Source organism: Pinus tabuliformis, chromosome Q (assembly GCF_031772625.1).
Source record: "Pinus tabuliformis cultivar Carrire ecotype Pingquan chromosome Q, CPIR1, whole genome shotgun sequence".
Taxonomy (NCBI): Eukaryota; Viridiplantae; Streptophyta; class Pinopsida; order Pinales; family Pinaceae; genus Pinus; species Pinus tabuliformis.
In genome coordinates, this window is record NC_142296.1 from 1,304,378,316 (window position 1) to 1,304,402,036 (window position 23,721).

The 23,721-nt window shown below is 41.4% G+C and overlaps 2 protein-coding genes across 2 annotated transcripts in view; both read right to left on the minus strand.

The window, feature by feature from the left end:
- Window positions 1-15,961, minus strand: part of LOC149224622 (2-Cys peroxiredoxin BAS1, chloroplastic) — a 50,445-nt gene extending 34,484 nt beyond the window's left edge. Inside the window, exon 1 of the mRNA XM_089388231.1 lies at window positions 15,955-15,961. Coding sequence (XP_089244357.1) covers window positions 15,955-15,961 — 7 coding nt within the window. The remainder of the gene's footprint in view (window positions 1-15,954) is intronic.
- Window positions 15,771-23,721, minus strand: part of LOC149224623 (putative serine/threonine protein kinase IRE4) — a gene marked incomplete at its 5' end in the record, with an annotated part of 486,106 nt that continues 478,155 nt past the window's right edge. The window contains one exon of the mRNA XM_089388232.1: window positions 15,771-16,055. Within this exon, the coding sequence (XP_089244358.1) occupies window positions 15,963-16,055 (93 nt within the window). The remainder of the gene's footprint in view (window positions 16,056-23,721) is intronic.

A 23,721-nucleotide genomic window follows, 5' to 3' on the forward strand; every position in this document is an offset into this window, starting at 1 on the left:
CCACAATATCCATCATCATGCTCTTCATGGGCAGTTGAGTCAGGGTGATAGCCAAATCTTTGATTAACCCCAGACATTTCACCTTCCTTGAATCAAAGGAGAATAAATCATGATAAGGTATGGTAATGTCAAGGCCTAACTCTTCCATGACAGCTTTGGGCATCAGATTATGGCTGGCGCTTGTGTCTAGCAGACAGTTGTGGAGGACTTTGTCATGAATGGTCAGAGAGACATAAAATGATGGGGAATTGTTATCAGTAGGTTCAATCAGTAGTTTATCATATATTAAATTCCCATAGTCATTGGGTGCTTGTGTGGCTTTCAGCTCAAGGGCATCAAGGATAGGCTTTCTAAAGACCTCACTCTTTACAAGTTCTATCAGAGGTACAAATATTTTCAACTTCTGGACTTCTGATTCAAAACTGAAAGGGAAAGGGGACTTGTCAGGGCCTCTTACCTCTTGAGTTGGTGCTTTGAGGATGATGGGATCAGTTGTTGGTCTCTTCTGTTTGCTGATCTGCTGCTTTGTGGGGACAACAACTCTTTGGGCAAGATTCTCTTTGACATTACTCGTTCTTGACCTCAAGTTATATCTTTGCTGGTCTTCAGTCTGTAGAACAACTTCTCTATCCCACTCTTGACTGGTCTAGTCCCTGAGTAATGACTCCTCGTAGGTAGCTAATGTCAAAAACGCAGCACTGCCCTTGTCTTCCATACTGTGAATCTCATCCTCTTCATCAGACTGTTCCTCCTCCATGACTCCGTTCTGAAAAAGGAGCTTTAACCCTTTGTTCTTCACTGGCCTCTTTACCCCTTTGAATGGTCTGCAATTGTTCATTTGCTCTTCTAAATGGATTGGGATTTCTAGGAGCAAATGTATTAGGCAACCTTGCCTTCCCAGCACTCTGTTCAATCTTCAGTTTGGATATCTGGGCAAGAAATGACTCTATCATCTTAGTCATTTTGTCTGTTTTGGGTTTCGAAGATGAAGAAGAAGAAGAAGAATCACTGCTCCGCCTCCTTCTATTAGCATGTCCTTTGAGTTTCTCTGCAGCCATGATATTGGATTCCACCTCCAAGGCTGCATCTTGCATTTCAGCTAGAGAAGCACATCTTCTTTCTCTTAATAGCAGGCAGAAATTAGAATCAAAGGCATTGGCATAGGTGAGTTTAGCAGAGGTGGGGGTAGGCTTCACTTCAGCTGGTATCTTGCTATACATACGATTGAATCTTTTATTAAAATCAAACAATGACTCCCCATTTTCCCTTTTGAGGTTGCCAAACTCAGTGTGGTAATATAACAGGTCTTTCTTATCTCCCCAATGCTTTAAAAACACATCATCTAATGCTTCAATGTCTGCTATAGACCTAGGGGTCAGCTCTTTGAACCACTTTCTAGCCTCTCCATCAAGGCTTTGGACAAATACTCTCATCCACACATCATCTTCACTGATATCTAGGTTATCAGCATAACTATAAAAAGACTCAAGGTGTTCTTCAATTGTTACTCCCTCTGTACCAGTGAACTTAGGCATGTATTTTTGATACTTTCCTGCAGGCATGGCATTCAAAGGAACAGGCAGGACTAGGGGTCCATACCTAGCAGCTATGATTCTTTCCATTTTGGTAGGTGCTTGTGGGCCTACCATGACTGGGGTAGAGGGAAGGATACTAGCAGTTTGAAAGGTAGGGAGTTGAGAAATGACTGACAGGGCTAAAGGAATATGATGGACTGGAAGGGAGGTTTCCTTTGGACTGAGATCCAAAGGGGAACTTATTGAACAAGGAGCTTTATGAATCTCTGAGAGTATTTCTTCATTGATAGTGCTAGGCTCTATATTTTCAACATGTGCATGCTCGGTTACAAGCCTTTCTTGTAGAGATACATAAGGTTGTTTAGGCTTACCTAATCCTGATGCTCCTTTTTGTGTTGCCTTTCTCTGCTTCATAATTTTTTCAGGGTCAAGCACTGGGTCAGCTGGTGATTTCTGAGGATTTCTCCGAGTATGTCTCATAAACTGAGCTAGAATTGTAATGTGGAGTCGCCAAGAGGTTCAACCTCCAGTAGAGTTGCCAGATAGATGATTACAACCAAAAATATGTCCAGACTTTGTCTATCATCAAAGCTAGATCTGTGTCGTTCTCCCAGGGAAGCTGAGCTTCAATCTCCTCTCCCCGGCAACGACGCCAATTATGTTAGGATTCCAAGAAACTCTCCTAGGTTGTAGCTCGGAGATGCCTGGTAACATATAAATTCAACTATTGTTGCAGGTTTAATGGAAGGAATGATGGTTTGGTTCAAGCCAGATAACCACTTTCACTTTGTTTCACTCCAGACATGCATGAACACCCTCAGACTACAAGGCTTTAGACCACCAATGCTCACAGTTTTAGATGTTAGGTGAATATGGAGAATATTGACCACACCAGCAGATGCACAAGACCATGTGATGGCCGGCTGCAACCAATAAAGAAACCTGTAAATCTAATCTATTGATGCAAGGACAGGATGACAACGCTCTTGCATTAGATAGAAAGAAACCTGAGCAACCTACTCGGTGATGCAATCAATACTTTAACACAGAGATAAGATGACAGTTATCTAGTGCTAAAGACCAAGAGCTCAAGAATACAACATATCAGGCACAAGCTTAGAATAAGAAGAGAATGGATAGTGAGCAATTAACAGTGAAAGAAGCTTGTATTAGCTGAAAATGAAGATGAGACGCTGCAAGTGACAAAATGTCTACAGTTTCCAGAGGTTGAACCTTACATCAAATGCCAACCTTGATTACATCTTGTTTCTGGATATTTATAAGTTTACAATACTATGGCACTTGGCCGTTTAGGTATAGAGGGGTCATAATTGACCACCAACTGCATTTAACTGCCTGATGGAGTCTCTGAATGAAGTTGCTTGTTTTAGTGGGTGAATCCGATCTGCTCAAGTGCTGTGCTATCCCTTAGGCAGTTGGAGTGCTCGTACCGGTGGAGTCTATGACTGATAAATTCAGTTGCAGAGTCATGCTATGTCCTTTTCTCCCTTGGCCATGCTTTCTGTTAAATATGGTGGTTGGGAGTCTGACTACAACTGATGATGGCGGAGCTGGTAATCTCCTTCTTCGGGCAACATAATGGTCAGAGGACGTGGAATGCATGGGTGGGTGGACGATTTGGGTGAGTGAGAAGAATGGCTGTTGGATTGGGGAAATGAACAGTGGAGATGGCTTGGCGGAAGGCTATCGACCGAGGTGAGAGCAGGGTGAGTTGGGGCCGTTAGATCTCCATCGGACAGATCAGACGGTCATCGGGTTACGGAGCTGCATGGATGTTTAACGGGCGGGGCGGATTAGTCGGGCGGTAATGGTTTCCATCGCACCGCTTTTGGGCGTAAAGTGGTAAAAGCCTAGGGTCGAGCGATTCCATTGTAGAAATTTTTGTTTTCCCACCTTGGTTTTCAGTTTCTCCTTATTTCTCCCATATAGTTAAATGCCTTTTCCCATAACCATACATTTAACAAGCTGGAAAAAAATAAATTTGCTGAAAACACAAATTCTGGAAATTTTACAGAATGCTGGAAATTGCAGAAATAAAAATCAGCAGTAATAAACAGCCATTAAAACACATTTAAACACTGAGATTTTTGGTCAATGTGACACTGGAAAAACCCCCTACAACTCTTGGGGAAAACTAGTTTAGAGCTCTTCTTTATTTCTGAAAATTGCCTTTTTACAGTGAGAAATATTCAGGAAAAAATCAGCAAGCAAATTTACAACTTATCTTTTTTCCCATGCCTCACAGCAAACTAGAAATTACAGCAAACAGGACAGCAATAAATGTTGTACGACCTCCTCGATTTTTGTGCCCACTTTCAGCATTAAATGCTGATGTACGACCAGCATTAAATGCGCTGTACGGACTGCAATAAATGTGCTATACGGCCCTCGTTTTGCGTGCAGAAAAATCGGCAAACTGCTCCTCGATTTTTGTGCAAACCACTCCTCGAAAATCGTGCCAAAAGCTGCCTTTCACTGTGTGCTGAATCAGCTATACAAATCTGCTCAACTGTTGCCTTGGAATGTATGCCAAGCTGTCGTCTCCTTCTCCTCCCTGCTCAGAAATCTCTCTTTCTCTCTTCTTCTCCTTCTCCCAATCTGCTCATGAAAGAATGAATGACCTTTTCCTCCTTTAATCTAACCCCAAGTGACTTTTGGGTGATCCCTAAATCTAATGGCTGAAATAGATTAAGATCTAAGGCTGAGATTAAATGCTTATTTAAATCTCACTTTTATTTTTTAATTCACCCCACTTTAATAAAAACCCACTTAGTCATTTATTTCCAAAGTCACTTTTCCTTTCTAATTTTTCATTGACTTTATAAAAGTCACTTTAAAATTAGACTTAGTAACTTTATCACTTAAAGTCACTTTTAAATTAGATTTAACTTTATAAAATTATAAAGTCACTTTAGGAGAAAAAATAAATTCTTTTGGACACTTTTCCTTAGGCCAAAGATCAAAGCCTAAGGGAACCACCTGTCCTCCGGTACCAAATTTCAACACTCCCTCTTACCGAGGAAGGTGTTCCTCACCACACCCATCTTGTCTCTGAAGTAGACATGCTTGCCTCGTGGTAAGGCTTTGGTAAGAATATCTGCAACCTGCTCATCAGTGGAAATATACTCAAGCTTCACAGCTCCCTTCTGAACATAGTCTCTGATAAAATGATATCTGATCCCGATATGCTTTGACCTGTCATGAAATACTGGATTCTCCGTGAGTTTAATGCAACTCTGATTATCACAGTAAATCACTGAAGGTCTCAACGATTGACCAAACAAGCCAAACAACATCTTGCGAAGCCAGATAGCCTCACAACTAGCTAGACTGGCTGCCATATACTCTGCTTCCTCTGAACTCAGTGCTACTGACTGGTGCTTCCGGTTGAACCATGACACTACTGCTGAACCCAACCCAAAACGACACCCTGAAGTGCTCTTCCTATCAGAAGCACAACCTGCCCAATCAAAATCAGTGTATCCTGCCAATCTCACTCCATCTCCCTGCCTGTAGCCCAAACCATAATCCACTGTCCCCTGCAAGTACCACAAAATGTGTTTTGCAGCCACCCAGTGAACCTTCCTAGGCTCACACATAAAGTGACTCATCGTGTTGACTGCAAAACAGATATCTGGTCTAGTGTTGACCAAATACATCAAGGAACCAATCAACTGCCTGTACAATGTGGGATCCAACAACTCGGAATCCGAAGCATGAAGCTTCTTCCAGTTGGTGATCATCGGTGTCGACATGGGTCTACAATCCTCCATGTGGAATCTGCTAAGGATGTCCACAATATACTTCCCCTGCCCCAGGAAGAAATTCCCCTCCTCCTGCAACACCTCCAAGCCCAAAAAGTAATGCATCAAGCCGATGTCCTTCATCTCAAACTCCGTCGCAAGATCTCTCTTGCAATGCTCTATGAGTCTCTCTGCACCTGTAATGACCAAGTCATCCACATACAGCACCAGAATGAGAGGCTCCTCACCAATCACAATAAAGTAAAGGTTCGGATCTGCCTCACTCTTTGTGAAACCCATCCCCTGCAAATATGTATCTATCTTGGAGTACCAAGCTCTGGGAGCTTGCTTCAGGCCATAAAGGGCCTTCTTCAGTCTGCACACATGGGACTCCTTCCCATGCACCTCAAAGCCCGATGGCTGCTCAATGTACACCTCCTCTTGTATGAAGCCATTGAGAAATGCAGTCTTCACATCCATCTGGTGGATCTTCCAACCCATCTCTGCTGCTATCGATATAATGGAGCGGATCGAAGTATATCGAGCCACGGGAGCGAAGATCTCCTCATAATCAACTCCCTCTACCTGGGAGAACCCTCTAGCCACAAACCTTGCTTTGAATTTCTCAATGCTGCCATCTGCAGCATGCTTTACCTTGTAAAGCCATCTGGAAGTAACCATGGATTTGCCCTCAGGCCTTGGCACCACCTCCCAAATATCATTCTTCATGATAGAAGAATACTCCTCCTGCATGGCCTCTCTCCAGACCTGCTGGCTAGCTGCCTCCTCATAGCTAGAAGGCTCAGAGTCAAGGATGCTGGTAACCATTGCCATATAGCTACAGAACCTCTCAGGTGGTCTACTCTCTCTAACCGGCCTCTTCGGCTCAGCAACAGATGTGGCATCTCTCAAGGTGTCCTGAAGCCACTTGGGCTTCCTCTTCCTTGAGCGCACTTCTCCCACCGGAGAATGAAACTCCTCCTCCTCATCATCATCAGGAGCCTGAACTCCTGACTGTCTGTATGCTGTCCTCCTGCCTGCACCTAAACCTGTAGAAGCTGAGGTACCGTGTGAACTGTCCATCAGTGGACTCCCTAGTGAACTGCTCTATGAACTGCTCTGCATGCTGCCCGAAGCACCACCCCTCTGGCTCGGTGAGCCATTGCTCACTGACGGACCTGACATCCTCATAGATGTACCTCCTGATCCCTGCCCACTGGATCCCTGCGACTAACTCAACCGCTGCTGAGGGTCTGGCTGATCCAGATACTCTAACTCCTGTGACCTCCTAAAGGCCCTGTCCTCCTCGAACTTCACATCCCGTCTGACAACAACTCTCCTCTGTGTAGGAATGTAAATCTAAAAGGCCTTTGAGGTCTCATTGTAGCCCACAAAGATACCCTTCTCTGCGGTGGGCTCTAGTTTGGTCCTCTTCTCCTTGGGTATATAGGAGTATGTAATGCATCCAAAGATATGAAGATGACCAATATCAGGGTTCTTCCCAGAGAAAGCCTCCTCCGGAGTCATGTGCCCCAAGGCACGATGCAGACTCCTGTTCTACAAGTAAACAGTTGTGTTGCAGGCCTCTGCCCACAAGAACAATGGCAACCCCTGATTATGTAACATGGCTTTGGCAGCCCCTATGATGGATCTGTTCTTCCTCTCTGCAACCCCGTTCTGCTGGGGGTTGTAAGGAACAGTGAACTCCCTTCTAATGCCTGCCTCCGCACAATAGTCAACAAACTCTCCAAGGGTGTACTCTCCTCCATTGTCCGACCTCAGGGACTTGATCTTTCGACCTGTCTGTGTCTCCACAAGAGCTCTGAACTCCTGAAACCGCTTGAAGGCCTCACTCTTGGTCTTCAAAAAATAAATCCAGGTCCTCCTGGAGTGATCATCAATGAATAAAACATAGTACTCATATCCACTCAAGGAAACATGAGACATCCGACCGCTCACATCGGAATGAATCAAATCAAGTATCCCAGTCGCTCTGCTGTCACTGCTGGGAAAAGGGGATTTGGCAAACTTGCCCATCGCACAACCTCTGCAAGTATCAAAGTGATCAGTACTGAAATCTGGCACACCTGTAGTGATCTCCCGCAATGTCCTCAAGGCTCCATGATACATATGTCCCATCCTGCAGTGCCAAATCTCACACAGCTCAAAACTGCTAGCTCTGCTGTCGGTACTACTTCTCAATGCCAAAAGGGGCTGGAATGCAAACTTGTACACCTTTGCATGGCGTACACCTATCACTCTAGCTGAATCAACTGGAGTGCTCCTAGGATACATCAACACCTGTCCTCCCCTGAACAGTACCTCATATCCTCTGTCCTCCAAAGCTGAGACGGATATGAGGTTCTTCCTCATCCCTGGCACATAAAGAACATCTGACACTTTCAAGGGAGGTTTGGACTTCCTCTGAAATGTCAGTGTCCCCACCCCGACTGCTCTAACAACTCTGTCATCACCGAGTACTACCTCTATATCAGTTCCACTCTCTGAAAGCTCTGAGAAGTACTCACGGACTCCTATCATGTGGCGTGAAGCCCCACTGTCCACATACCAGATACCTGAAGATGCTCCGCTAATTGAGGGAAAAGCATGCTCCCTCTGAACCTGTGTGGCAGGTGATCCTGCACTAGAGGACTCACACGTAGTGAACGCAAACTCCTGGTCAAAACGACCTGCAAAGTCCTCAATCTCTGCTGAAGCTGCCACGTCCTGGTTCTTCCCCTTCTTCTTCTTCTTCTCCGGACACATAACTGCATAGTGTCCCATCTTTTGACAATTCCAACACTTCACCTTGGAATAGTCCTTCTGTGTGTTCCCCTGTTTACCTTTACCTTTTCCTTTGCCCCCACCACTGCTTGTGGAAGCCTGCTTCTTCCCTTTGCCTTTCTTGCCTCCTGCCATCAGTGCTACATCCTCATCTTGCTCAACTGGCTTGGCTGCTCCAAGCTAACCTTTCCTGATCTTTGTCTGAATGCAATCATCCCAAAACCTCTCCCATGTGGGAAGGGTCTCATGCGCACAAACCCCATCAGCAAAGTTCAACCATGAACGGGGGAGGCCATTCACTACAATCCGCACCAACTCAGTGGGTGGAATGACCTCTCCAATCACTGCCAACTCATCTCTCACATTAGTAATCTTTGTGAGATATCCAGCTGCACTATCATTACCCATCTTAATGTTCTTCAGTTTCTCCTTCAGGACCATCTTCCGGTTTTCATTGGTACTCTGGTAGAGATTGGACAATGCTGTCCACATCTCATGGGCATTGCTCTTTCCTCTCACATGAGGAATGCAATGGTCTTTGATTTTGTCTAGAATCAGCCTCTTACCCTTATTGTTCTTCTTATTATACTCAACCAACTGAGTAGCATCAGTAGGCACAACAACAGTGTTCTGTGTGGTATGCACCATGATATCCCAGACTTCTTCCTCCTCAAAGATACTTTGCATTCTCTCCTTCCAAACGCTGTAATTTGTATGCCCATCCAGCCTATCCTCCACCCTCAATCCCAATGACATCCTGCTGTCCTAAAACTGAAAAATAGCACTGCTGTAGTAAAGATAAAACTGTTGTTTATGAAAAAATCAGCTTGCTGGAATTTTCTGAGTGAAAAATCAGCAGCTGTAATTTTTCCTCCTTGCTGTCTCGAACTGCACTTCAGCACTTAAGCTCTGATACCATGTAGAAATTTTTGTTTTCCCACCCCGGTTTTCAGTTTCTCCTTATTTCTCCCATATAGTTAAATTCTCTTTCCCATAACCATACATTTAACAAGCTGGAAAAAAATAAATTTGCTGAAAACACAAATTCTGGAAATTTTACAGAATGCTGGAAATTGCAGAAATAAAAATCAGCAGTAATAAACAGCCATTAAAACACATTTAAACACTGAGATTTTTGGTCAATGTGACCCTGGAAAAACCCCCTACAACTCTTGGGGAAAACCAGTTTGAGAGCTCTTCTTTATTTCTGAAAATTGCCTTTTTATAGTGAGAAATATTCAGCAAAAAATCAGCAAGCAAATTTACAACTTATCTCCTTTCCCATGCCTCAAGCAAACTAGAAATTACAGCAAGCATGACAGCAATAAATGTTGTACGGCCTCCTCGATTTTCGTGCCCACTTTCAGCATTAAATGCTGCTGTACGACCAACATTAAATGCACTGTACGGACTGCAATAAATGCGTTGTACGACCCTCGTTTTGCGTGCAGAAAAATCAGCAAACTGCTCCTCGATTTTTGTGCAAACCACTCCTCAAAAATCATGCCAAAATCTGCCTTTCACTGTGTGCTGAATCAGTTGTACAAATCTGCTCAACTGCTGCCTTGGAATGTGTGCCAAGCTGCTGTCTCCTTCTCCTCCCTGCTCAGAAATCTCTCTTGCTCTCCTTCTCCCAATCTGCTCATGAAAGAATGAATGACCTTTTCCTCCTTTTCCTTCTTTAATCTAACCCCAAGTGACTTTTGGGTGATCCCTAAATCCAATGGCTGAAATAGATTGAGATCTAAGGCTGGGATTAAATGCTCATTTAAATCTCACTTTTTATTTTTTAATTCACCCCACTTTAATAAAGACCCACTCAGTCATTTATTTCCAAAGTCACTTTTACTTTCTAATTTTTTATTGACTTTATAAAAGTCACTTTAAAATTAGACTTAGTAACTTTATCACTTAAAGTCACTTTTAAATAATATTTAACTTTATAAAATTATAAAGTCACTTTAGGAGAAAAATTAAATTCTTTTGGACACTTTTCCCTAGGCCAAAGATCAAAGCCTAAGGGAACCACCTGTCCTCTGGTACCAAATTTCAACATCCATTCAGTGATCAACACGTAGCGGCGGATGAGAGAGAAAAGCCGCTCTCATCGCGCGCTATCGCTCGATCAACTTGTCGGCGCGATAGAAGTGAAGACTTTCAAATCATGGCAGAGATGATTTGACGGTCAGGAGTGGTAGAGCGGGTTACTTTTATTGGGTGCGACGGGAGTCGTTGGATCGGCGGGGGGGAATCAATGGTGGGGCTGCGGCGAGGGGTTTAGGAGCGCATGAGGGCGTATGGGTAAGGTTTTATGGTGGGTTTGGGGTTTTCCGATTGGGGCTAGAGCCAAAAGGAGTCACTTTGTCGGGTTTAGGATGCAAATAGGGACACGGAGGTGGTGGAGAGTAAGTGAGATAGGAAAGAAGAAGGAAAAGTGACCAATGTGAGCCCCTTTGGACACAACCACATAGACCATGCTTCTTAGAAAATCAGTGTTGCACAACAGAGCTAACAGGATCCAGGTGGGATTCCCCGCCACAACATGGGCTTGGTTAGTGATGGTATTGTTGAAATATGTAACTAGGTTCGGTCTTCATAATGTCTTATGTACTCTTGATTTTATGTAAAGAAAAGCAAAATTATTATTATTATTTTTATAGCATGGGTTTCATGCTCTAGGTTAATTTATTTTTAGGTCAAGCACCCATTGTGCGTTTCTAAGGTTTTTTTCATCAAGTTAAAGAGTAAAAAAGAGTCACCGTAATATGTAATAGATCCTATTGGGCATCTTGTATCAAGTCAAGAAAATTTATTGCGAGTCAAAAGTGTCAAAAGTCCCCCCTCTAAGACCAAGTCGGCCCACAAGAAGACAAGTCATCCTACAAAGATGAAGTTGGCCAAATTAGGGCTATTTGACCCTCACAGGAAGACTCTATATAAGGGACACTCAACCTCATTTGAAGGAGGAATCATCCAAGAAGTTCAATCACAAGAATAAGAAAGAGACCAAAAAGGGTTAGAGAAAATGAGGAGCACCAAAGGAAGAAAAATCAAAGTTTTGAAGACTCTTTTGGGCTACATCCTCTCACACGTGTGAAAGAATTATGGCATAATTCTGTTGCAGCAAAAGAAGAAATTGCAGTCATCATAAAAGATCAAAGTTTGGGTTCAAAAGGAAAAGTTTGGAAGCCGATTACCAAAGAAGAAGAAGCAATCCAAGCGAAGGGAAGAGAAAATCAAATTCAACCTCTATCTCCCACACATGTGAAGCTGCAACTATTGCAGGAAGGCTGACAAGTTGTAGACCTAAAGCAGTAGTTGAAATAATGAAGAGAAGGCTGAAATCTAAATTTGGAATTGTTTGACTAACGTTGACTTTGTAGAAGATAAGCTCACCTACAAAAGGTTTACTTGGTCTTGGAGGGGTCTTTGTCTTGGGTCTAAGGTCTTGGAATTCCTCATTTGAAGATTCTATAAGAAGAGAAGAATTCTTGTGGGTTTTCCTCTCTAGGAGAGGTTTTGGCCTTGGTCAACAGCCTATATCCTATGTCCATTTGTGTTATTGATCTTCATAGTTTGGTAGATGTTTAATGGTAAGAAAATTATAATAATCAAGAGAAGAAGATGCTAAATACAATTACATCAAGTTTAAGTAAAAGAACAATACAAGCAGTTATCAAGTATAGAGCAATCGCCCTAATCTAGCTACCCTAGATTTCTCAACATGGTATTAGATATAAGGTGACAAGAAGAGGCAGCCTGAAGATCACTCAATTGAAGAAGGATACATAAGTGCCAAATACAAGAAGAAGAGCATCAAGGACTAGTCAACACATCACAAAGACTATCATTTTTGAAGAAATAACTCTTGGAAGAATAAGAAGACCTCAAGGATGTTGTTTTTCCATGATCTTGGTGTCTGGGATATAATCTTAAATCTTTGATGCTACCAAACCAAGAATCACAACGAAACTACTTTGCACAGCGAAATATAAACAATAGTAAATCACACATGCACAAAATATAGACAAATTTTTACAATTTTGTAAAATAACCCAAATTCGTTATATTAATCAAACTGAATAACACAACAATCTAGGGCTCCTGTACCAGGGATAATGGCCCTCATACATCCACTAGTACAAGATACAAAATTGGGGCTTTGTGTCAGTCCATAGGCAACCAATTTTCCCTTAACAATATGCTCTAAACATTTGGCTGTCACATGCTCTCTCATCTCCTCTCGGTCGTACCTTGTACCTTCTCGACCGATCTGCATCACTACCTCTATCAACGATCCAAGTCCATCTAATCACTGAACCTCGGTTATCCAATCTACTCACAAGTTGTGCCTTAGTCCATCAAGGGTAGAACACATCAAGAATCTTGTCGAGTTGTTCACAACTCTGTTTGTGAACAACTCACCACTGCCCACTGCTGCTCCTTAGCTACTCAGGGACTTCAACCCAGTATGTTCTTCCTGCACTGCTCCAATGAAGAATAACATAGGGCATGGAGGGTTGCCACTATCACTGCAAGATGTCCATATTCTACAATGAACACGAGCTAGGAGGACTGCCTATCATCTGTTGTAGAAGTCCTTCTCCACACACAAGTCTAGGGCTGCTCAACTGTTCCTCTAGTTGATCAAACCTTGAACTCAACAACTGCCACTCTAGCAAACACCTAAGTCCATTAAGATGATGCACACTGGGCTCCAACTTGGTCACTATCATGTTGTCCTCCAACAGACCATAAATGCCCAATCCACGTTCACACTTGGTCTACTCTCACACTACCCTTCAACAACCACGAGCGACCAATACTTGTTGTAGCATCTGCTCCTAGTTAGGGCATCCAACACTTATGGAGACCCTTCCACATGGTTGCTAACAGAATTCTTCAACTTTTCCTCTCCTAAGACCCTCATCCACTTAACATCCAAACATCAACAAGGTGACATATACAACTCACTATTGCTGCCTCCTTGACCTCGATTTCTGTGCATTCTCAAGACTGGTTAGGGCACCCAACAACCCTAAACCACTACTCCAAAATTGCTTCTTCTCTTGTCCAAACTTCCACCTACTTTGTTGTCCCTTCCTTGATCTTCTAGACACCTTGGGCACCTCCATAAGGATCTGAATTATCTCAGATTACTACAGCAAACTACGGCTGCCTCCGGGCACAAGGAATCACGTTTGAAGCCTCCTTTAGCCCTGTACAAGTTGCGCCGTTCATATAGAGGTTGCGACCTATAGAGAGCCTTCTCCACAAGGCTTGATGACCCTCAACACTCCACCAATCACCTTCTGTAACCTATAGTAGTATGTGGCTCACCTGTAGTAGAGATTCCATCACAAAAAAGCACAAAAAAATACCCTTGTACTTACCTCTTTCGCTGTAGCCTAATCTGGAAAGGGAGACACCTTGATTCTGCCCACAAACCTGACCTTGTAAAGTAACCTTACTTATTGCCTTGGGTTGCGGCCTGTTCCACAGAAGATCTACCCCAAAAAACACAGAGAATACCCTCACAAAAACTTGGCTGCACTATCTCCTTCCTCTTGCCTCAGAACCATACTCAATTTCAGAGCTAACTTTGATGTTGAATGCACTTAGGATCTATCTCAAATGAGGTCTAACTCACCTCTTTTTATACAAGTCTCTAGGGCAATGTCTAGCCCATCAAAGGGTCACCTCATGTCAAGGCCGACTTGACTTCTCTAGACAATTTTCCCATACTTAACTTCAAAAATTCATATCTCTTCAACCACAACTCATAATTAGATGATTTTCGATGCATCAGATTCATCTCGACGTCCACTATCATGCTCATCCATCACATGTCAAAATCTCTCCATGGTTTTTTCCCCAACATTGATGGGTGCAAAACCCCAAGCTTGGGTTTCAAGCCCACAAGGCCACTTGTGGAGCTCCTTTCTCCAAACTCTCGATCCTCAAGGCTTGGAGTACCTCCCAAGCTACAAAAATCAACAAAGGACCACACCTCTATTCAAAGGAAGGGCTCTACATATTTGGAGTATTTTGGGAAGCTTACACATTCTATATCATCATCCAAAGGAAGCAAGAAGAGCATTTCATCATCATCAAGGAAATCAAAGTGATCTCCCTCTCATTGAAGAAAGGATCACACCTCAAACATCTCTCCTTGGATTGAAGAAGAAGCATTGTCATACTTGAAGAAGGAAGATCATCATCAAAGAAGCAACTAGTGGAATACACAATCAAGGTTGTCTTGTGCTTGAATTAGGGTTTCTGTAGCAGCTATAGGGTTGAATTTGCAAGGTTGACGCTAAAGCTAGACGTTGGTTAAAGCAAAATCAAACCTTATTGATCTTATTTACTTGGAAGAGCTTCTTGGAGGGCTGACTTTACTTGGAGAACTTGCTCTAGGGTTTGGGTCTTGGTTGTCTTATTTGAAGCACATCCTATAAGAAAGGGAGATTTTTTGGGGCTTTCCCCTTGGAGTGGTTTTGCCCTGGCTTGGAGCCTAATTTCTGTGTCCACTGTCTTCACTATTTTGCTCTTGATAATTGTTTGATGAAGAACGAATAAAGAAAACACAAGAAGATAAATAAAGTTCACAAACAATTATTAAGGTTAAGGAAAATTTGAATATAATAGCTGCCATATTGCATTTCCGAACACTTTGAAGATCAAATTACTGATTTGTGTAGAGGGCTGAATTCTAGTGTGGAAGGCCAAGTTTTAGGCCTATCCTGAAAGCAGTGACTTGTCCCTGTTGAAGTCGAATTTCAAGATCAAAGTTCTAGTACAAAGAAGGCCAAACTAAGGCTTGTTTTGAGGGCCAAATCCTGCTGTGTTTGAAGGTGAGCTTCAGTTTTTTTTAGATTGTTCTTTGTTGAGGAGGTCAAACCCTGTGGAGCAGGCAAAGTTTTAGAAGTCAAGTTCTGATTGCTCGAGGGTTGAGTTTAGGTGCATTAAAGTCCAAGTTTCAGTCCCAGTTTGGGGCATGTTGAAGTTGAGTTTTGCTGATAAGGAGGTTGAGTTCAAGGATCATTTGTTGAGGGAAGTTCTATTGCTAAGAAGGTTGTGATTGGGAAACCCAGAGACTGTGTGAAGGAAAGTGGAGCAGCTGCTAGGAGGGCTGACTTTCTTTGACTAATATTGACTCTTGTGCAAGCTTTGGTGTTGATAAATCAGGGAGTTGGTGCTTCCTTTCAGTTGGTGCTGATAAACCAGGGAGTTAGTGCTTCCTTTTAGTTGATGTTGATAAATTTGAATGTACACTTTATATATATTAAGAAAAACATTCTGTGATTTTCTTCTACTTTGGGCTTTCACTTAAAAATTTCTGTGCTCTGTATATTTATATGCCTTGCTCTATATTTACGAGTTTCTGAAATTAAAAATTGTTAATATTAATTCACCCCTCTCAGTATTGTTGAATATTCCAACAGAAAGTAGTACAACACTGTCATAACTACTCGAATTGAAAATTGCAGATAATTTGAATTGAATTAAAGAGTCCCATCCCATTCATTAACATTGTACAATTTTCAATGTTGTAATATTACACATCATTATTTTGCAATTTTGAACAAATTAGAAGTAACCATCTACCATGGATTTCCAAATCTGTGTTATGATGTGGAAGGCTTTCAAGAACATTGATACTAAGTCAAAAAAAAATATACGAGAATGAACTCTTAAATAAATTAATGCTAAAAGCTAAAATAAATCGCTGATTTAGATTCACGTATATGCCCTCTCTATAGATTACTAGTTGACAAGAAAGGGACTGCATGTGTACAAGGTATATAGAGACCTGAGGTGACAAGTAAGCAATTGCATGTGTAATGGATGAAAGAATGTATATTTCTTACATGCCATTTTATGGCTCATGTCCTTTTGATGGTGAAGAGGACTTTGATGAATCTTTCCCACTTTGCAAAAGTAAATTGATTGATGCCAATTCAGCTAAATTCTGCACACGCCACCATAATGGAAACGTTATCTTTATATACCCTTAAAGCTATTGTCAATGTCGTCATTTTTCTATGTTGCTAATAATCTCATTGTTTTAGGGAAAGAATAATACATTGTTTAGGGGGGTTAATGTACATTCCAAAAATTGCTGTGTAATATTATAATTGATTTATTTGTTACGAAATTCTTATAGAATTAAGAGATTTTCTTGGTAAGGCAGGGAAAATTATATTTGATCACCATATAAGTAGAAAATATAGGTTATTTATTGGCTTAATTTGCAGATATAAGTATCAAAATAAGTAAAAACAAAATTAAGAAATTTTTTAAAATTATAACAAAATATATTTGATCATTATATAAATACAAGCGACCAATGAGATGTAGACCAGCTGGCTTGTGCGGGGGTTAGTCCCCATCATGTCTCAGGTTCAAACCTCATGGAGAGGGGCTGAAAGTGGGAGCCACTTATGAGATAAATAAATTATGCCAAAGGGTGTAGAGGCTTGACGAAAACCTTAAAAAAAGGGTAGAAAATAAAAAAAAATATTTATTTACTTAATTTGCAAACATAAATGTTAAAATAATTAAAATAAAATAATGAGAAGAAAAAGGAAAACTGATGATTTTTTATAAAAATATTCTATGTAGAAACAAAATAACAATTTCATATTTTCAAAAGATAGTATAGGGAATGATTTCATATTTTCAAAAGGAAATTTCATATTTTCAAAAGACAGTACATAATGATTTCATATTTTCAAACAGTAGTACATAGGAAATGATTTCATATTTTCACAAGAGTTGTATTATTACAAATCAAGCACATAGAAACCAAGAAATCTCAAAAAAGCTCTTTCTAATGAGTGAATGGTGTGAAAGTGAAACCTCTCTTATATATATTACAGTGGAGTTGAGTCAATCCATTTTTTGAATGTGGGATAGACCAAAATACACACTAAAGTGAAATAAGACATAAAAAACATAAAATAAACTAAAGTCTAATTGACTTTATTAATGCCCAAGTCTAGTACCTAATTGACCATTATTAAACTAATATTACTTTAGTACCCTCCCTTAATGGTCAATCTACTAACTACACCAAGCTTATCTCATAATTTTATATATTTTTCAAGACCCAAAGCCTTGGTGAGAATGGCTGCAGTTGATCCTCTATAGGACAACACTGTAGCTTGATAGATCCATCTTCTACAAGTTGTTTGATGAAGTGGCAATGTACATCAACATGTTTGGTACGCCCTTGGAAGACTAGATTTTTGGCAAGCTTCATCACCCCTTGATTGTAACATAATAGGGGTGTTGGCTCTATGTGTTGCATCTGCATATCTAAAAGCATCCCCCCATCCAAACTACTTGACATGCTCCTTTGACTGTTCCTCGATATTTTACTTCTTTTGATGAAAGGGCTTTTGCATGCTGTTTCTTGTTGGTCCATGTGACTTCCCCCATGCCATAGCTAAAGACATATCCAAAAGTGGATTTTCTATTATCGATAAAACTTGCCAATCTGAATCTGTATACCCACATAATTGAGGGTCTTTTCTTCTATTGTACACAATACCAAAGTCCATTGTTCCTTTCACATATGTCAACGCTCATTTTACTGTAGTCTAATGCTCTACTTTTGGCACTGCCATGAATTTGGAAATAGTTGTGGGGTGAGAGAAAACTCTCACAATATTTTTTCTAGTATTTTCCTCATATTAGATTGTTAGCTGCCAGCTGGGCATCTAAATTATTGTACTCAGAATTGCTGTTGAATATTAATAATAAAACCCTCATCTGCTGCACTGGTTTTCCCAAGTTCGGTTTTTTCTAGCGATAATTGTCCAAAAATAACTGTGTCGAAATTATTGTGTGCTAAAATTTCTCAGTTTCCAGTATTTTATTTTCCACAGTATTTTTAACAGTGAAAATCGCAGTTGTGATTTTATTCGTTATTTGCCGTAGCAAATAAACTGCATAATTAATTTGAGTTAGAATGATAATTTCCAGTAGCTGCAATAGATAAAATTTCACATGGTATCAGAGTGTAAGTGATCCATTGGGAAGTTTAATAGCGAAGAGGAAAATTTCGCTGCTCAGAGGGAGAAACAGGCCGAAATTTGCAGAGGCAACGTAGTCCATTTACAAGTAGGCCGAGTTGCTAGGGCAACAGTTCGATTTTCAGCTGAAGGGAAGTAGGAATATCAAATTGATCAGATTAGTGATTCCAACAGTCAGAGAGAGTAGTTGCAGCTCAGATTTTCGTTGAACAAAATCTTGGTTGGACGCAGAAGCAGAATCCGTGTCGGGTGGAAAAGAAGAATAACACACTAAATCTTTTCAAGTATAGCCATGGACAAAAGTAACATTCAGGAGACTTCAAAATTGTCTTCCAGATTGAAGACGAATTTGCTTGCTTAGCAGGATCAGCTTCACAAAGAATCTGGTATATAGATAGTGGAGCATCAATTCACATGACAAGGGTTAGAGAATATTTCTATAGCTACAAAGAGGAGCAGATGGACTCCAGATTACTTTGGGAAACAAAATGAAATGTACTCCAATAGGGAGAGGTACCATAAATTTTCAAGGGGAGTCAGGAGCAAGCACCAACGCTAGAGATGTATTGCATGTGCCAGGTTTGGGTATGTGTGAAAATTCATAATCCTCAAGGAGCCCCCACTGCAACAAATCTAAATCTACTTCACCTACTTGATTTTTAAATTACATTCATCAAGTTATTCTTCTGAATACTGAAGAAAATTACTTCTGTAGCCTATACTAATTAAATATTTGATCTCATGAAATAGAAAACAGAGCAAATAACAAGATACATACAACAAAATCATTTTTGGATACAATAATCCCCGAAAAAACCCAATGTGGGAAAATCGATGCAACAGTTCTGAGAGTTTATTATTATGCAGGAGAAATATCTGAATACAAATATAGGATGCTCATCTAGCAATCCTTTACAGAGAAAATACTGGCGGAAAATTTGAGTGAGTTTTACCTCACTTCACCCAGTAGAATTCCGGCACAAGACTGGCTAACCCCGACTATTTCTGCACTCGCTCTGCGTCACCTTCTCTGCCCTCTGCGTCAACTCTCCTGATAGTTCTGGATTCCGCGTGACAGGCAGCTTTTCTACGTCATCTCTCTTGGCTACTGTGCTGCCCCTGTGCCAACTCTCCCAGCTGTTCCAGCAGTTCACGAGAGTTTCGGTTGTTTCGACAGTTCTAGATTTTGCGTGACAGGCAACTTTTCTGTGTCAACTCTCCTGGTTACTGCACTGCCTCTCTGCAAGCTCTCTCCAACTCTCTATCAGTATTCTCCGGAAAGTCCTCCTTCCGGATTCTCACTGCTCCTCTGCTGCAAAATCTCTCTAATCAATTTTCCTCCTGAGAACTTCTCACCTCAAAAAATTGATTTCCTCAACCTCTTTGTGTGTGTTTCCAAATGAACCCCAAGTCTCCATTTTATATTTTTCCTGTTGAGTCTTCAATGGCCGAGATTAAGTCTCTAATCAACGGCTAAGATTAAAACATGACTTGATCCACCTTCTAGATCATTCTCACCCATATTTTGATTAATACCGATTAATATTTCAATTTCCGTAAGTTTAGACTTAGGAACCCCATTAAAAATATTAATTATTTTAATAAAATACAATCTGGGTGGAATTTCACCAAACGGTTTATGGGTTCTTTAGAACTCATGTGCCTTAGCCTCTCCACCAATTTTCAAGGCTAGAGCACTTCCGATGCTACCAAAAAATAACAGTATGAACCTGATTTTAGTATCCCAATTACAGGATAAGGGGTATGATATTCACTTTGAGGGGAATAAAGTGTATGTCAAACACCAGCGTTAGAAAAAGGTGAGACAGATTGGAGTTCGAAGTAGCAGGTTGTAACGGTTACAAATCGATTCTCCAATGGCACTGGCAAGAAGTGATAGTAGCAGTGGGAAGGAGCTGAATGAGTTATGGCACAGGAGTATGGGACATCTACACCATGGAGCACTCAGGATGCTCTAAGAAAAGGTAACAAGGGTTCCTAAACTTGGCACTGAACATGATGATGTGTGCAAAGGATGCATGCTTGGGAGGGATGCTAAAGCGACTTTTCCAAGAAGTGACAGTGGAGCTGATGGTGTGTTAGGACTTATACACTCAGATATTTATGGCTCGATGTCCACTAGAGCTCTCAGCAGTGTCGAATATTTCGTCACCTTTATTCATGATCAATCCAAGAAAGCCTGGATCTACTTCTTGAAGACAAAGGATGAGGTCTGCGATCATTTCAGAGAGTTTAAAGCTCTCGTAGAGAATCCGATAGGGAAGAAGATCAAGGTGCTTCGCTCAGATAATGGTGGAGAATATATTGATAAAGACCTCATAGATTTCTGTGCGAAGGAAGGCATCAAGAGAGAATGCACAAACCCATATAATCCATAGCAGAATGGTGTAGTAGAGCAGAAAAACAAAACCATTGTTGGAGTTGCAAAGGCTATGTTATATGACAATAATCTACCCAGATTTTTGTGGGCAGAAGCATGTAACAGGACAGTATATATTCAGAACATGACTCCTCATAGAGCATTGGGGAAGAAAACGCTAGAAGGGGTTTTCATAGGGAAGAAGCCAGAACTTAGCCACCTTAGAATTTTTGGCACATTGCTTATTGCCATGTGCCCGATGATAAAAGGACCAAACTGAATCAGACTGCAGAGAGGGGGTTCTTTGTTGGGTATAGGGAAACCTCAAAAGCATTCATAATCTATATTCCTAGCAATAGGAAGATTGTAGTAAGGTGAGATGCAAAGTTCATGGAGGACCGAGCTTACAGGAGGTCTTGTGAGATGCTTGCAGGTGACCAGAATCAATCAGCAGAAGCTCCTTTAGTCCAGCAACAAGGGCGGCCACATGAGTAGCCAGTGGGAAAATCAGGAGGATAGTCACAAGGGTCAAGTATTATGACCAACACCAGAGACAGGATGAGGAGTTGGCAAAACCTCCCGCGACTACTGGTCAAGCCAACAAAGAGGTTTGTCAGACATTAAGAGATGTAGAGGATTTTATTGGAACTCCTAGGATGAGCAAGAGATAGAGCAGACAACCTAATAGGTACTGAGCATTGGTAGTGTTAGCTACCACTTCATGGGTGATATCCCTAGGATAATTTTTTCTCCATGATGAACCTCAGCTGGCAACCAGCGGCTCCTTGTAGCCTCCTACTAGCTCGTTGTGCCACTTCTCTGCCACCTGAACCATCCATGTGGTCCCTAACCCACCTGTATTGATCATATGTTTGAAGGGGGACCTCCTAAATCTAAAGGTATGCCTTGTCATTTGGTAATTGAGTATTGGGTTTACTTATCATGGATACTTTTGGGTATGGATTGATGGGGGGATTTGGCAGAAAGAGTGGGCTTAGTTTGTGCTCTTGCCCCCTTGATCTCTTTTGGTTGTTACTCATGGGCCCTAGTCCTGTGGGATCTCCTTTGTTGACCATTTGGTTCTAGGGTGGTACTACTTGGGAAACCTTGACTTTGGGTGCGTGGTCCTGCTCCTTTACACGCACATGTTACTCCCTTTCCACTCATTATACCCCATTCATCATTTCTCCCACCTAGGTCCATAGAGGCTTAGCCTCCTTACCCCCTTGTCCCCACCTTGGGTCAGGCCTAAAATGATGCCCGAATGTTGAAGCAATTAAAAGAAAAAGAAAAAGCATAATTGGCCACATTTAACAAGAAATTGTACCACAAAATGCAAAAGATGGCCGGGACAAAATAATCAACATGTGTGCAAAAGCCAATGCATGAGCTCTACCCCAATCCATGGCCATCACCCTGGTTCCATAGGGCTTAGATGAAGCTCCTTTATCATTTAGGAACCCCTGATTGTCCCAATCCCTGGAAGGCAATGAACCGCCCTACGTAAAAGGGGGTAATCATTGCTATATCTTACATATCATTCTCTTGTCCTTTGACCCCCGAGAAGTTAATTAAAGAAATTCATAAAAGGCAAAAGGCATATAAAGAAGCGTGGAATGATCAAGGTTGGAGCACCTCATGTACCACGATTGCTCCCTCCTACACATTACATATCCAGGTGTGGGCTTCCCCTTATCTACCTACCCCTATGCCCTCTTAGTTTTTGGTAGCTTTGGATGTGCTCTAGCCATGAAAATTGGTGGAGAGGCTAAGTTGCATGAGTTCTAAAGAACCCATAAACCATTTGGTGAAATTCCACCCAGATTGTATTTTATTAAAATAATTAATATTTTTAATGGGTTTCCTAAGTCTAAACTTAGGAAAATTAAAATATTAATGGGTATTAATCAAAATATGGGTAAGAATGTTGTATAAAGCAAACCAAGTCAAGTTTTTAATCTTAGTCGTTGATTAGAGACTTAATCTCAGCCGTTGAAGTCTCAATGAGAAAATTCTAAGGAGGTTTGGGGTTCATTTAGAAACACACACGGAGAGAACAAATTGATCAAGAGTTCGATTTTTGGGGCTATGAAGCTAAGAAATTTGAACTAAGTGATCATTCTACAGCAGAGGGGCGGGGATAGTTCGGGAATACTGGGTAGAGAGGCAGAGAGCCACTAGTGGAGGCAGCACAACACCTAGAGGGATTGACACTGGGCTAGTTTGGGCCCACGCAGGCCTGATGCTGAACCAGGGAGAGCCAACACAGAGGAGAAGCTGCCCTCACCCAGAAATTCATAATTTTCCTGGGGAGTTGCCGGAATAGTCGAGGAAGGTTCAAGTAGAAGCTCCAGGAGGTAGAAGAGACAACGCAGAGCCCATAAGGCTGATGTATGGCTAGTGCAGAGATAGCCGAGGTTAGCCAGTTCTGCTGCCGGAAACTATCGAGTGAAGTGAGGTAATCTCTCTCAATTTTCCGCCATTATATTTTTCTCTCTAACTGGATTGCCGAGATGGCATCCAACATTGTATTCAGAACTATTTCTTAATAATATAAAACTCTCAGAGCTGCTGCACCAGTTTTCCTGCATTGGGTTTTCTGGGGACTATTTTATCCAAAAATAACGATGTTCTATGTATCTTGTTCTCTGCTCAGAGTCTTGTTTCATGTAATCAAATTAAATTGGTGTAGGTTGCAGAAGTAATTTACTTCAGTATTTTTTTAGAAAATAACTTGATAATGTATATTAAAATCAAGTAGGAGAAGTAAATTCAATTTTGCTGCAGTAGGAGTTCCTTGAGTATAGGAATTTTCACATGGTATTAGAGAATTGATTTTGAAACATGAAGAGCAGATCCAACGCTGAGCAGAGAGGCCAATAGCTGCATTTGGCAGCAATTCGAATCCCCTTGAAGGGATTGTGCAGTCCTTGCCAGGAAAGCAGAGATTCCAAGGAAATCTCTCCCTAAGAGAGTCGACAGGAGGTACGATTTCCAGTTCATGAGCATGCAAAGGTAGAGGGAGTGAAGCAGAGCCTTAGCGTAGTGCTTGAAGGGCACAATTTTTGCCGAGGCAGAAATCTATTGGAAAAAGGCGAAGACACACAGAGGGGGAATTTTCTTATTATCATGGTCATATCTATAACAATATATTTAGGAGCTTATGATAGGACCCTTTTGTGAAGGAGACCATCTCAAACATAGTAGAGATCTATTGC